Genomic DNA, 16365 nt, shown 5'->3' on the forward strand with positions numbered 1-16365 from the left:
TTTCATTTTTAATGGACAATAATTTATTAAAAGTGTTTCTACTAATAAAAAAACTTCTAAATATCCAATTTCTTTCATTTCTATTTTAAATTCATTTTTACGAGTATAGATGTTTATAAATATGTATTAATGTTTTAATTAAATTTTGAATAACAGCATTACTTACATTTCTTATACATTATTTTAAGACTGTATATGAATAAATATTTTTTTAGATTTAAGCATAAAATCATATAGATAATATTAATCGATTATAGAATACTTTGTTTATTCTAAAATAATATTCTAAAATAAAATCGACTAATTTAAACATTTAAACATCTATATTTAACATTAATACAATTGTTTTAATGTTTAAGCAATACATAATACCTTAAATACGGTTTAAGCATCTTCATGACTCATCTTCTAATTATTTTAAATGTAATAAATCACTTCTAGATATTTTTACAAAGCTTTGCATTCAAGGTTATATCCCTTACAAGTGTAATTTAAGATGATTAGTATTTAGGCAAATTAGTATACTTAATAGATATTTTCTTTAAAAATAATAAATTATAAACAAATGCTTCTATTAAAATGAAATGTATCTTTTCATTTTGTTGGATTTTATATAATACTACTAGGTATTGTAATATCATTTAAGAACGTATGTTAAAAATAATGCAATTTTATAACTTTGTAATATAACAATAATTAATAATAAACATAACTTGTAACAATTTATTATTACCTAATATTCAATTATCTAATTATCATTTAATTATTTCTACATGCAAGCATTCAAAATTAATTCTAAGGACGGAAATAGTAAAATATTGGAGTTAATTGTCAATTAATTTTTTAATTTACATTATATTCATATATTACTTTTTTTCTAAGTAAACTTAATTATTATCGTTATAAATCGTGATAAATTAAGAGTAAATTTTAATTTTAACTAAAAAATGTTTAACTTTCGAATTATCACCAATTTTAAATTACTATTAAATTATTAATTATATTTATTTTATATCATTTTTAAAAGTTGTTTTTAAAATATTTTTTTGACTAATATTTTAGTTTCCATCAATTTAATACAATCTCATAAAAAAATTTTTTTAGAACAATTTTTTTAATAAAATAATAAATAAATTGTGAAGTCTGGAACATATTTTTAAATAATATGTTTGTTCTTATGATACTAATTAAAGTTTATAAAATATGTTGTTTTTTTTAATATTGGGTAAATTTACAATAGAAAAAGGCTGAACAATCTACAACTATAGAATGCCTTTACAATTTCACTCTTAAGATTATTTATATCTAGGGCTGTCTGGTGGTGTAGACTGAAAATTATTTTTGTTCTTAGGTCCTGTCTTGAATGACATTTTCTTCGTTGGTCTCGGAGATATCCCACGGAAAGATGCGCTATCAGTGGTGTCACTGCTAAACCACACACGACTACCATCGGTAGCTGAGAACAAATTAATGCAAGTAAAGCGATTAATACGGGTTATATGAAATTCTTTTAGAGCGATAGCTATACCTTTCCAATTTAGTATATTCTCTTGCACACGCATACGAAGATTAACCAAACGATGCGTGTGTGAAAAACTTCTAAAGTTATGACTAGTTTCTAGGATATACGAAGAATGGAAGTATTACCTCTCAATAGATTTTGTAAAACTGTCAAAAGAAAAGCGTTTATTGAAAGTTAGAATTAAACCCGATACTACAATTATTATTGAAAACACAATATGATCATATGTACAATCTTTTTTAGTTTCAAGAACGATTTGGATTATGCCCTTTATTAAATGATGTGTGGTGAAATAGATGAAGTTAAAATTGAAAATTTTTTACCTCTATTTGCACGATTATCATTGCTGGCAGAATAAGTACCTCGAAAACCTGGTCGAATCTGATGTGAATCTAGAAGTGCAGCTGCAAGATTCGATGATGCTGCAGATTGTACACTTATTGTCGAACCTTCAAATATAATTTTTCAAATATCTGATACTTATAAATATAATATAAAAACATATAAAAATATATAAATAATATTTAACTAATATTGAATAATCATGTTTAATAAAATTATTTGGTTTTTATGATTATCGATTATATACATGGAATTCAAACTTGAGAAACAGAACTTTTTTTACTAGTATGATTTCAAATATAAAAAGCTTTGATAATACAAACCTGAAACTGAAGAAGTTCCATTAAATGGACTTGTCGATTGAACAGGAGAATATACATTTGCAGCAAACTCTTCAAAAGTTGTTGATTCTTTATGATTTTTCATAATTGTGTCTATAGATTTTGCTCGTTCTTCATAACTGAATAAAAATCAAAGGTAATTTCAATATGAAATTTAATATAAATAAAAAACGTCAAATATTTCAAATAAAAATTTAATGAATGTAATAAGCGTACTAATGCTGATATAATGTTAATGTTGTTCTCTTTGCTCTGCTAGCAGCAAGTGCTGTAGTTCTAATCAATCCTGGTAATACCACATCTTCTACAATACACTCATTAAATAGTAATCCAAAAAATGGAATTTCTGGTTTCTTGGATACTTGCACTCTATACAATTTGTTTTCAAGGGGATAAATAACTATCAGTACATCACAAAATTCGGTAGGAATGATGTCTCGACGATAATCTCGCCAATGCTCCGACCAAACAATATGTATTTCATCATTACCAAGATGTCTCGTCTATTAAGTCAACAAATAAGAAAGACATGCATTTTCTTAATACAAGCTAATAAAATTATATAGTTATATAGACCAAATCAGATTTAATTCAAATATTCAAAAAAAGCCTTATACTAACCTTTTGTAACAAACTTTCGGGACTATCAGAGGGCATTCTGGTGGCAACGTGGAATATAATTTCAGCAAAAGAAGTAGCGAAGTACGGTGCAGTAACGCCAGATGCCTTTCCTGGCACAAGGCCACCCAAGAATCCAGTGTGAGATTCAAGTTCAACCTCCCATGCAAGCCTTGCAATAAAACTTTCATACTCCTTACTTGCAGTTACATTCCCAAGAATCGAGTTTTTATCTTCTTGGCCCTGGGCTACATATATCACTGCGATTTTGTGGGTCTCTCTCGATCTTTGGCCATCAATATTTCTCAATTCCCTCAATAATTTTTCGTTCTTCGAAAGTAGATGCAGTTTCGTACGCTGTTCCCAGCCAGAGAGACCTAACTGTGAGAAAAGAAGTCGGCAATGATGGAAGGGCGCGGATGGTAAACAATAAGTTGGCGAGACCATCGGGGCTGCACACGCGCCAATGCGTTGATTCCAGCCATTTACGTATTCGCGTTCAATGTTGCGTTGACCAAGGATTGTAGCTATCGTTTCGGTTTCTGAGTATTGACCTTGTGGTGGGCCCACTGGTGAGTTTAAGCTCATCTCAGGATTCATCAAAACTTCTGGGCTGGTGTGACCAATATACTGAAGCAGCTATTAAATATTTATCATAATATTACATATTACTTGTTTTATTTATAATTGTTTATATTTTATGTAAGCAGTAACTCTTCCATATACAATTTAAATTTATAAATACGTTGATTTCATTTGTTACTTAATTCAATTTATAATCAACTGGTTTTTAAGCTAGTATTATTACTTACATCATCCAAGTTGTCTATATCACTCGCTCCATTTTCATATGTAGGTAAAACATGCGGATCGTTATGTCGCATAGTATGTCTTGGAGGACAGTTTTGTAAAGAAATTACGCTACATAAATCATCTTTTATAGCTCTCATTGAACAGTCTGTAGAGAAAAAAAATTATTATTAAATAATATAACTAAAATAGTTTATAAATAAAATTTATTTTCAAAATAATATTAAAATAGAAGATAAATTTATGAGATATAAACACAAATTTATATTAATTATTATTTAATATTAATATAATTAATATAAAATTATATTTGTTTATTTTTGCAATTATTCTACAGATATAATTTTTGTAATAAATTAAAATATTACTATTTTTTTGTAATACTACTGAATTTTTGCAATAAAGTTTTAACTACATATTATTATAAAAAAAAAAAAAAAACCTCGTTTAATATCAGAAATTTCGATATCATCATTGGAAGGCTGGTTATACAAAATTGAACTATCCCACGATGCTTTTCCAGCTAAATCTCTTAACAATACCCGCACCATTGATGGGGCAGTCATCAATCCTGCTGTGACTCCACCACCTGGTGCATCTAAAGTATTGAGTTCTATCAAAGACATTATGATGGAATTGGACAGCATAAGTAATTGAATGTTGGGTGCTTGAAATATTGCTGAAGATAATTCATCGCCATTAATACCTGGCACATCGTCTAACTCAACGACTAAAGATGACAAACGAGCTGCACCAATCCCCATTGGAAAGTGTCCTAAATGATTGATGAGGTGTGTCATTACCTAATTTATAAGTTAAAAATGTTATTATCTAATTCCAGCTCTATATTCTAATTTATTTAGAATAATGCCAGGCATACACAATATACTATTGTATTACATACAATGATTTAAATACAGATATAAAACAAATACAAATTTTAAGATTTACCATTTTTGCAGCCAATTGTACAGATTGTACATTTTCTCTCCAAAATAATTTTGAAGATGTTTCATCAAATAAATTATCTAAAACAATGTTTGGTTCAAAATCTTCTTTTTCAAATTGCTGGGCTTTACAAGAGTTTTCTTTATAAAATTTATTTTGTGCAATATTATCTAAAACCTTAGAAGCAAATTCACTTTTTAATTTTAAAAGTAACTTCTATAAAGAATTATATATATTTACAGAACTTACAGAAAAAAGTGTTAAGAGAAGTGACTTTCCTTGAAATATTTGCAATAGTATATTTGGACCAAGATGCATTGCCCATTCTCCCAAACAAAAAAGCATAGAAATCGTTAAAATACTGTTTCTCTCTTGCTTTATAGTCCTTTCAAGTGTTTCAGATAAACTCTTAATAAAAATAATTACATAATAATTAATATTTTCATTTATCAATCATCAATTACTTTGCAGTACCTGTATTATTTTTGCTGGAACATTAGGGTATTGTTCAAGGAAAACATCAGCTTTATTACAAAGTAAAAGAAGGCAATCACATGCGACTTGTGCAACAGTTGTGTGAGATGTCTATAAAATAAAAATTGATTTGCTATGAGTTGATAGTATATATACAAATGAAATATATCTTAAAAGCGCATTAAAATTATTAAAATATTTGAATGAATAAATTGTTACATAGTAAAATAATCTTATTTAATATTATAAAGAATTAATAACATAATATTAAGATATAAAGTTCAATAACCTTTAATACATTATTGATCAGCATTGCGGTATTGTATTTATGATATTGAAAATTATTTCACGTGTGAAAAATTTATGATTAATTTATTAGAAAAAAAATTCAATTTCTTTATTTGCCCAAATTCCAAATTTTATTGACTTTCAGAGTGTAACATTAATATTAATAAATTTAAACAATATCCATGTAAAATGAATATATTATTATATTATAATAATAATATAATTATATTATTTTATATGCATTTTATGTATATAAAATAAATGTACCAATAGTTTGCAAACTATTTAGTTCTATTTGAAATGCTTATATAATAATTACCTGTATATTTTAGAAAGAATTTTTGTTCAATCTTAAATTAATTTTATATTTTTGTACAATATTACTTTTTAATTATTTTCATCAGAAAATATTTAAATTTATAAATATTTCTTAAACTATGATATAACATTATCAATTATCAAATATTCGTTTTAAATGTAATTTAATATTTAGAACAAAGTATAAAAAAAATTATGCTTGTAATTACCAGTAACGAAAACAGAAGTACATTGACAGCCTCTGGTATCGTTCTATGTAAAGATTTGTAGCTTAATTCTTTATAAACAAACATGGCAATACTTGATAGTGCTATGCATCTTGCTACACCTGTTGGCTCATGACGACAGCATCGCATTAAAATTGCTATAATATGATCCTTAAAAATAAATATAAAATTGTACACTAAATAGAATTATATAATGTTTATCTAATTATGCTTTAACAAAAAAATTAAACTTTACTTTTGCATATGGACAAGTTGTCGTTACGATCTCTGATTCATTTGGTTGTAAAACTATTGTATTAGCATTAGTTGTTGGTAATGACAATAATGAACCCAGAATCGAAACTGCTTCCATTCTTGGAGCCTATAATAACTCAATAATTAAATATAAATGGAGAAATTTAATTAAAAAAATATTTTTGAGTATTTATAAACCTGAATATCCTGACTACTAAGAATCACGTTTGCAGCTTGAATATAATCCAAAATTAAAAGACTGCAGCCAGGTAAATTTAAACTAAATAATCGGGATCCTGTATATTTCACAAGAGTATGAAGAATCTTTGTGTTGTTGCTAGAAATTCCATGATGAACAGCTTGATAAAAAAGTGTCAAGTGCTGCTTTGGTAAATTAATATCTTGTGGCTGAATTGTTAAAATACAAATAAGCCGATATGCTGCTAGTTTTCCTGCTTCGTACTGTAGAGGTAATTGTATTGCCTAAAATAATATAATAGTTTTAATCAGTTTTGAAGAAGTGTTTTCTTCTTCCATAGAATAACAATTTTTCAATATTTTATGATTTAAAATTTTTAAATTAATAGATTTGAAATTTTACATATTCATTTTTCAATACATAACGAGAAACTCCCAAACCCTTTTATCATTCAATAAATTTATAATGAGCCTTTTGAAAAACCCTTTTACATAATTCATACAGATTTATTTTTAATATTAGAAAACAGAAAACAAATAAAAATTGCACATTCTTATAAAAATATAAAATTTAAATTAATTAGCAGTTGTAGAAATTTTTAGTCACACTAATTATAAAGTTAATAATAATTGTAATATTTAAAAATAATTTTTATATATAAGTTTATTTAATTATATCACATGCATTTGTAAAAAAACTCAAGCAAATAAACATACCTTAAAACACCATGGAGCAATTATCGATAATGGAGGGATTAGTTCTGGTGCTGGAGGAGTTGCTTGATTATCTCCGGAAACTCCTTGATTTTGTCGTATCTAAAAAATGAAGGTAAATATTTTGAAAAATGTATATAACGAGATACCTCAAACTATCGCGTTTAATGTTATACTTTACTTTGATAAGCGTCTGCGTAAGCTGTACAAGATATTGCATGACTTGACCGTGAAGTGCTGGATCTTGAATATTATTAACATCGCCCAAGGCGCATAACATACGTCTCCAGAGAACGACGGCTACATCGGGCAACCAACCTTTCACGCTACCACCAGCCATCACCGACCTCTTTTCTGATGCATCATTCGTATCTATAAAATAAAATAGTATTTAAATATTTAATAAAATAAAAACAATTATTTTTATACATTAAAAAAAAAAATTTCATAGAATTATTCAATTATAGGTAAAATTAAAAAATATATAAATTAAAAAATAACAGTTGCTTGAATGTTGAATACTATTAAACATACAATGCGACGGTAACAATAAATTTTGTTAAGAAAAATAATAAATTAGAAAATCATTAATAAAAATTAATGAATTATGAGCGATAATCTGCTTACAATTTTAAGAAATTTTTTAATGTATGTTTATTACAAAATACTATTGCCAAAATTTCAGATTTCAAATTTTTACAAGAGACTAAGTAAATTATTTTATTTAAAATTCATTATAATTCACTAATAAACTATCTATAATATAAATGAATCAATTAAGCTATAAATAATAGCTATAAAGTTATATACATGCATATTAAAATAATTTACAAACTAAATATAAAATATTTTAAAGAATAAAAAATAAGAAATGACTGAAAATAGTTATTGTATTATAATATTATAAATCACTAATCAATGATTCCTTAATGCGCTGGTTAAGGCAAGTTCTTATGCAATGAAAATGAAAATCAGCATACTCGTAATGTAAAGAGGAAAATAATGGTAATTATTCGATGACATATTGGATATTAAACAATAAGATTAATGGGTGCAAACAAATAATGTAGTATATAAGCATTAAAAAATATAGATGATCATTTTTATTCGCATAAAAATAAAAGAATAGATCAAAAAATTTTAAAAATACAGTAAAATAACAGTAAAATATTTCTTTTTAATACAGTCATACAGCCATGTTTACATACCAATGCTGCTACCATCAATATTTTCGATTTGTATAGGACTGTCCTTATCACTGTTAACACCGCTGCTCAGAGTTGGTGAAGGACATCTCGGGGTTGTCGGCTCACTATTTTCCGAAAAAATGATGCTCTCTAGGGACTTAGTACGGCGACTGAGACTCAACCGCTTACCCCTGGAGTCACATCGCGATATATTCGATGCTAGTCTCACCATGTTCTGTTCTATGGAAATAGGCAGTGCTACACCGGACAGTGATCCGGTTGTCAATTTATTTTCCATAATGAAGGAAGCAAGTGGTTAAACGCTAATTCGGTTCGAAGCCAAAACACGTATTTATCACGTAATAAAACGTTCGAAGAGATTTACTTTGTAAACTGACAATCGATCTCAGTGTGATCGACCAATCTAACCCTATTTTAATTTACATTAGAATTCTTATTTTACAAAATAATTGGCAATTTTGACCAAAGTTTTACCTTAATAAAAAAAAAATTCTTTACAAATGGTATCTCCCTTTCAAACTTACTGAAACTGCTACTCTAACATATGTGGTATATTATTATTATATGGTATATTATTATATACAAATTATAAGTTACTCTCCATAAATTGAAAGTATGCCATAAATCATGAATATGTGGCTTTTTTTTTATAATTCTCGAAATTGATTATTCTTCAAATCACATATACATAACTTTCTCATTTTTATAGCAATAACATTTTTCATCCAAATTTTTCAAATATTATTTAACATCTTAAAGTAAAAATAAAATATTTTGCATAAATTAATTTATTTATTATTTATATACAAACTTATTTATTATTATAAATAAACGTGTGAATTTTTTATTTACAATCATATGTATAACTTAAATATAAAATAACAATTAGGTATAAAAACAAAAACATAATATATAGAAAAAAAAATAACATTGAATAAAGTAAATTAAAATGGAAAAAATTATTGTAAAATTATGCGAAAAATATAAATTCAAAATAAGCAAAGCATTCAAAATTAAAAAGAGTTGACAAATAAACTTAACAACTGCTTTTTTATTAACATTCTTGTATAAGTTTATAAAAAGAACAAAGTTTAAATACACGTAATACAAACATATAAGCATTGAAAAATGGTGCACACAACCGAAACACGAAATTAAGTATTTTAAATCGACTGACAGTACAAAAGCAAAAAATCTTGGACTGAATGTTACATTTATAAGTACACGTAATATTTATACTAATCAATAAAAATTTTAAAATGAAGCTTTTTGAATTAAACTTTCTTATAATAGTATATATAATAAACGCAAAAGTTGTTTAACAAAACACAAAAAAATACAAAAAAAACTTTGGACTTTAATATTATTTATCCTTAATTAGGGCTAAATAACTCACCAGATATGCCGGCGCTAACAGCTTGCGAACGATGTCTGTGAATCTTGAAATTAATTTTTCCATTGTAAATGGAATTATCGCTTACACTTCGTGGCAGTAGTCGAACTTTTCTCAACTCACGAAATGCATGATCTGTATTCAAATTATTTAAATTATTTTAATAATAATTAATATTAATCATGATATTCATGTTAATAATTGAATATTAATAATTATTTAACTAAAACAAAATATGGTTTTAACAATTAAAATTTTAATTTTTTTCATTTTTAATTTAAATTGAATATACGTATGTTTATCAATCATAGCCTATCTTTATTGAATAATTGTATAAAAGTTAATAATTTTATACGTAATTATTTAAAACGGTAAAAGAAATTAATGAAAAATTCAATACTGTTAAAACAAATATTTAAATATATTATTTCTAAATTCTAAAATCAAACATATTTGTTAATGAATTTCAAACTTAAAAAATACCACACAATACTTTACATTCAAAATGTTTTATATACTTGCGTAATATTTTGAATATTTATGATATACAGGATATGATCTAATTTTGAAAGTATTATAATTTAAGTTTTAATAATATTTTAAATAACATTTTCCGGAAAGACTAACAAAAAGAATAATTAAATTTCGAAATATTAAATAAATTATTTTATTTGATATAAAAATACATTACCTACACTACAACTACTAAATTATTATAGTACTGTGTATCTAAAAGCTATTTTTACTTGCGAAAAAATTGGCGTTGAATTAAAATACCCTTCATTATATTGCAAAATGTATAAATTTAATCAAATTTAGTTTGGTCAATAAATTGACTGTTTATTGTGTAATATAATTACACAAATAATAATATACAATTTAATGTACAAATTATTATCTTACCTGTAACTTCCTTTGATAACTGAACTATTTCATGATCGACACTTCCTCTTCGAGATGGTTGTACGCTATTAGTTGATGTGGCACGACTACCCACTCCTTTTCGTCTTTTTGACTTTTGCTCACTCAATCTATCTAATGGAAGATCATTTAGATCAAGATTATAAACATGCCTGGCGAGAACTCTTGTTAACGTGTCCAAGGTTTTCTAATACAATTGACTATGTATTAAAATTAAATAATTTAAAAAATTTTCTTATTTAAATAAATTTTGCAAAATAAAATTTTAAAAATAGATAATTTTGTGTACAGTATAAACAAGGAAATTTAAAATATGATTTCCATGTGTTCATACTTTATAGAGTATTATATTGTAATGAAATCTTGTATAAAATAAATTTTTATGATTTGAAAAATTATAAAGTATCGATTTATCGATGCATTTTTATTTTTTTTAATTGACAATTTTATTGAATTACTATTAGTTAACTATAAGCATACAAATCTTTATTGAAATTAATTAAATTAAATTCAAATTAATCTTACATAATCTTACATGATACACGAGTAAAATGAAGTTTGATTTATGAAGAAATCGCCTAATGGCACAAAAATTTATTAGTAATATATTAGTACTTACAGCCCACTCTCTTATTAGTTCTTCCCAATGTGTAAGGGAAGTTAAAACTTGAAGAAATCGATCCCATAATTGTGTTGATATGATCACATTTAAATTAGCTTTTATCCAAGTCACAATAAGAGTTTGAAAAATGGCAGATGCTAGTTTGACACCAATACTTTCATGATATTTTCGTCGAGAATTTTTTTCACTCAATACCAAAGATGTTATTTGTAATAATACCCTTAATAAATATTTTTAGAATTTATAGTATAAAAAATAAATATTTCAATTACAAATTATAATAATAAAATGATAATCATACGTTAACATATTGACATAAATACTAATTATTCATTTAATCTTTAATCATTGTATTAATGAATGATATTCTTTATTGTCTTAATTACAAACCAATTAAAATACTAAATACTAATTTTAATAAAATAAAAATAATTAGTTTTACAATCCATAAAATCATTGTTACTAAAATGTTAATATATTTCATACCATTACTATAGAATATTTTTAAAATAAATTTTAAATAAAAATGATATGTACCTTAATAATTGCTCCCAAGTAGCAGGTTCAAGTCTTGTATGCATAACAACATATCGATAAACATTAAGAACTCTTTTGCAACTATCAGTTTGCTCCTCAAGTAGAGTAGCCGATGCAACAGTTTCTAAGAAAAATACATTAGAAGCTTGAGTAATAAATACTTGAAGCACATTTTGTAGTCCAGCTCTTACAAAGAGATTTTCTCTATGAATAGCACCAATATAGGAGTCGTTCCTAAGACGCAACAATTTTGAGTTATCTAGACTTTTTTCAAAATCAAGATCTTTCTTTTGATTCTCTTCACATTCTCTATCTAATGGTTCTAACATAAATGGTGGAACTTCCTAAAATAATTAAAAATTAATACACTGTTTAGTTGTCAATATTGTGTATGTTATGTTATATGAAGATGAGCTATTCATGTTTAATATTTCAAGTTATAAGTATGAAAAGTGAAAAACATATACGCACGTTCATTTGTATCCAATCTTTATAAGCACCAATAGCTTTTCTAATTGCTCCAGCATGAGTAAAATCTAATAAAAATGCTTGTCTATATATTTCATGAATAAAATTAACATTATCCCGATTCCCGTAAAATACTTCACGAACTAGTGCCATAGACGTAACAGTACTATCTTCTGAAAAAACACTTTCTTGTATAGTATTAGAATCTGATATTATACTAGAATCTGTTGGATTGTGTAATACAGACACGCGACGCAATTCGTCTGCATTTTCTTCACTTGGCGTTATACTATAATTTCATGATTTCTTTTATTATTACATGCATTCTTTTATTATAATTTAATTTTAAAAAGAATGAAAATAGCCACCTTTGAGTAAAATGTGAAAAAGCTCCATCTTTCTTTATAACATGAGTAAAAGTAGCAATCCATTTTATCAGTGCAACTTTACAAAGTATATAATTATTTTGGCTTTGATTCATTGGCTTACGCATAAACGATAATTCTAAATTAGGTTTGTATAAAGAAAAATTATTGTTAAATTGTGGACAAATATATTTTAAATACGTTGCTTTAAAGCGATCAAGTAGAAACTGAAATGATTTATATTGCCGAGAAGGTTTATCAAGCCATTCAATTTTTACAACCTGTAAACAATTAATAAGTTAATAAATATATTATTCAACTTAAAATTATACAAGCATATATATAATGATTACTTTGTATAATATACACACCAAACTTTTTTTTAAATATTAAATAAATTCAATATTCTCTTTATAATACCTGTGTTACCATAAATTCTAATAATGCCTCCAAAAACTTGACACTTTCGTTGTCTAATGGTTTTTCACCACTTTGTGGTGGTAGAATGGGTCCACTATCAATTTGTGTGATGGGACCCTGTGTGACGCCGTTATCATGAAAAATGTATTGACTTAATTCTGGATCAAAAAAATCCTTTTCTTTCTCATCACAGTTTGCTGATTTAGTATGCTTCTTACCATTGATCTTCCGTTCAGATTTATATGGTGTTGGCTGTTTTGGTGGAAAACCAGGCACAAGACAAGCGAACATTTGATGTATGTGTTCAGGTGCATTCTCTCCTAGTATCTGATACCATAAAATAAAATATCTACAACACAACACGATTAATCATTTATATATATATATATATGTGTATATATATTTTTTTTTTTCATGAACTAATTGCATAAAATAAGGATTATATAATTTTGTTAAGAAGTCTAAGTTTATAAAAATTGAAATATAAAATGTAAAAGGTGAAAATGAATTTTTTATTTTGAAGTGAATAAATTTTATCATTTGTATAAATTTACCATATAGCATTTACTTATAAAAATTTTCATAAATATTTACCTTATAGCTTGTCTTCGAAGTTTCCAACTATTTCCAGGATGTAAAAGCTTATATAAAATTCTTGCTAAACTATGGCATTGCCAACGTTTATTTAATAATTCTGGAAGAAGTATCAGAACTCTTTCCAGTAATTGTAATACTTGTTCCAATTCTTCTCTGTGTGCTTTATGAACTATCAAAAACATGTTTATTTAAATGAAATATATATTTCTCTCATATAAAGTGTTAATTTAGAACATGGAAATTAATTTTTTAAAAGAAAACATTAAAGCATACATTGGCACTTACCAAGATGAAATGAGAGTTCTGTCAATGGAGCAAAAGTAGAAAAAATCTGTATTAGTCAATTAATAGAATAAAATATATTCTGATTATAAATAATTTCAACCCGTTAAGTTCAAATTCCATCTCATGGGAAAAAATATTTTCACAATTTTAAGGAAAAATTAATATTCAATTAATAATATAATTATTAATTTGTGTGTACAACTATTTAATATTATTTTTATTATTCTTATCTAGATTAATATTTATATATTTTTTACCATAATGGGTTAATGTTATTTGGTTAGATAAGATTAATATTATCTTATTGATTGATTTTGTAAAATACAATTTATTTTTAAAATATTAAAAAGAGGTTATTGTATGTTACCTCTCTGGCGTAGATTTGTTTCTGCTGATACAAAACAATCATATAGAATAAAATAGACATGACTAAAATTTCCTTCAAAAAAACCTTTAGCTTCTTCAATATCTACATTATCTAAAATTTAAAAAATGTTGAATTAATTATATAAGATACCTCAGTTATGGACTAATTAAAATTTTTTCTTTAACTTAATCAAGTAATAGCACGTATAAAAGAATAAGAAAAAAAATAAAAACAATTGATTCAAATAAAAGCCTAACACTATTGTTTTTTAAATAATACTACTAGTTTTTTTTTTAATAAATTCTTCATTATCATACAATTCGAATTTAAAATAAAAACTAGTTTTGGTAGATAAAAAGGTTATATCTTTTATATTAATTTATTACCTTTAACAGTAAGTATTTATAATAAAATATGTAACACTATAATTTATTTAATATTAAAATAAGTCAATATTAAAATAAGTTAACTGTATTAAATATTAAAATAAGTCAACTGTACAACAAACAAATAATTTAACTGATAAAATTACTTTTATGAATGAAAGAAATATCAAGAAAAAATTTACTTTGTTATTGGATAAAATTAAAATAAAGATACATTGATTAATCATGAAAATCATTTTAAATATAGCTTAATCAATATATTGTATATATAACAAATATAATTAAAGAAGTTTAGAATTTTGTGTAACAATAAAATAAGTAAGGTTGAATTATTATTATTATAAAAGTAATAATTTGTTGCAAATTATTAAGATCAGCTTTCAAAAGGAAATTACAAATGTAATAATGTGGCAGTATAATAATATAAATAACATAAAATGGCAGTGCTTCAATAACAATTTTATTAAGGATAAAAGTAAACATTTATCAAAAGTTACAAATGTTTAAAGAGTATTTTCATAGGATTCAATCTTTTAAAATATTGTTTGTGTACCATACATAATAAGATACTAGAATATATTCGAACTCATCATTTCTATCTATATCACACTATACTGTTTTGTTACAAATTTTGTATCTTTCTTTTGCCTTTATACAAAGAAATTAATATCCGAGAAAAATAATTAAATTTAGATCTTCTAAGAAAGATATGATAACTCACCAAGGACTATCTTCAGATGCTTGAATCTGGTTGCACTATCTTTCTTAACATCCTGAATTTTAAGCGTTGACTTTTTAATGTCTACGTGTAATTTCTTACTGAACATTGTTTCACACTGGGGATGATGATAATGTCAATGTCACAGGACACTACCAGTAGCCATCCACAGCTTTACTGCCGTATTTTCTTTTGCGTGTCCTGTTGTCGTTGTCGTTGTCGTTGTCGTTGTTCCGTGAAGGAGTCGAAGAATTTAGTAATCCATAATACACTATTCCTCATGCAGAAAATATGTTTTGTATATTCATGACGTAGAGGCCAAAAATCAAACAGAACTAAGAAAAGAACGTAAATCAGAAGAAGTGAAAACTGTTTAATTTTCTACTATATCCCTTATTTTTTTTCGTTTATTTTAATTTTTTCTTTTGACACTGGTAAATAGTATACCACAATCCACTACGAAATTTTGTGTAACCATTCACTATTCGCGAAATATGTGCCATGTAAATGTTTGATTTATATTCCAAATTTTATCTTTTTTGTAGTTTTACATAAAAATAAGGAAATAAACTAGTATATGGTTAAAGGCCTGTTGAAATAATTTACACAAGTAAACTTAGGTGTGCATTTGCAATCATATGTAATACATGGCAGCCATCTTAGATATTATTATCCTCCTCGCGCTCGTTTCAATACATGGATCTTCTCTTTCATACTTCTCACTTTTTCTTCCTTAATAATCTATTTGTTTGTGGAGTAGTGATAATAGGTTTGTTCGAATTATATCTTGGATTGTTATTCGACTTATTTTTAAATGTCATACGTACATAAAATTGTACATTCTTAAAACTGTTAAAAAATTATTTGATTCTTAACACAAATATTAATATTTATAAGCATTTAATTGATTTTATGTTAAAAATTTAAAACCAAATATAATTAATATCCAAGATCATTAATTTTGTTTGAATGAAACGTACCTATTCAACATATCCTTTCCTGTTATACTTTGCATATTATTGTACATCAAACGGGTGTGGCTAT

At 25.5% G+C, this 16365-nt stretch overlaps 1 protein-coding gene across 1 annotated transcript; it reads right to left on the reverse strand.

Annotated features, from left to right (window-relative positions):
• Positions 1 to 1219: 1219 nt before the first annotated feature.
• LOC105366743 (ral GTPase-activating protein subunit alpha-1) lies at positions 1220 to 15535 on the reverse strand. The gene is made up of 27 exons (XM_011505282.1): positions 15325 to 15535; positions 14218 to 14328; positions 13851 to 13868; positions 13563 to 13734; positions 12969 to 13317; positions 12552 to 12829; positions 12187 to 12472; positions 11716 to 12059; positions 11176 to 11398; positions 10539 to 10743; positions 9639 to 9770; positions 8243 to 8479; positions 7216 to 7406; positions 7038 to 7136; positions 6321 to 6605; positions 6124 to 6249; positions 5871 to 6038; positions 5056 to 5166; positions 4831 to 4989; positions 4585 to 4758; positions 4076 to 4436; positions 3636 to 3781; positions 2827 to 3462; positions 2422 to 2708; positions 2188 to 2324; positions 1846 to 1971; positions 1220 to 1456 (listed from the first exon to the last, which is right to left on the reverse strand). Exons 1-27 carry the CDS (start codon positions 15428 to 15430, stop codon positions 1296 to 1298), a joined length of 5628 nt encoding a protein of 1875 aa, XP_011503584.1. The 5' UTR covers positions 15431 to 15535; the 3' UTR covers positions 1220 to 1295.
• Between the last annotated feature and the right edge of the window lie 830 nt (positions 15536 to 16365).

Source organism: Ceratosolen solmsi, unplaced genomic scaffold (genome assembly GCF_000503995.2).
Source record: "Ceratosolen solmsi marchali unplaced genomic scaffold, CerSol_1.0 scaffold87, whole genome shotgun sequence".
In the NCBI taxonomy this organism is placed as follows: domain Eukaryota; kingdom Metazoa; phylum Arthropoda; class Insecta; order Hymenoptera; family Agaonidae; genus Ceratosolen; species Ceratosolen solmsi.

Bases quoted from the DNA above. Each gene is read 5' to 3' on its own strand.
- LOC105366743 (XM_011505282.1), bottom strand. From the start codon at position 15,430: ATGTTCAGTAAGAAATTACACGTAGACATTAAAAAGTCAACGCTTAAA. The intron at 10,744-11,175 runs GTAAGTACTAAT...CAATTGTATTAG, and splicing joins AACTAATAAGAGAGTGGGCT to AAAACCTTGGACACGTTAAC. The intron at 3,463-3,635 runs GTAAGTAATAAT...AATATTTAATAG, and splicing joins ATATAGACAACTTGGATGAT to CTGCTTCAGTATATTGGTCA.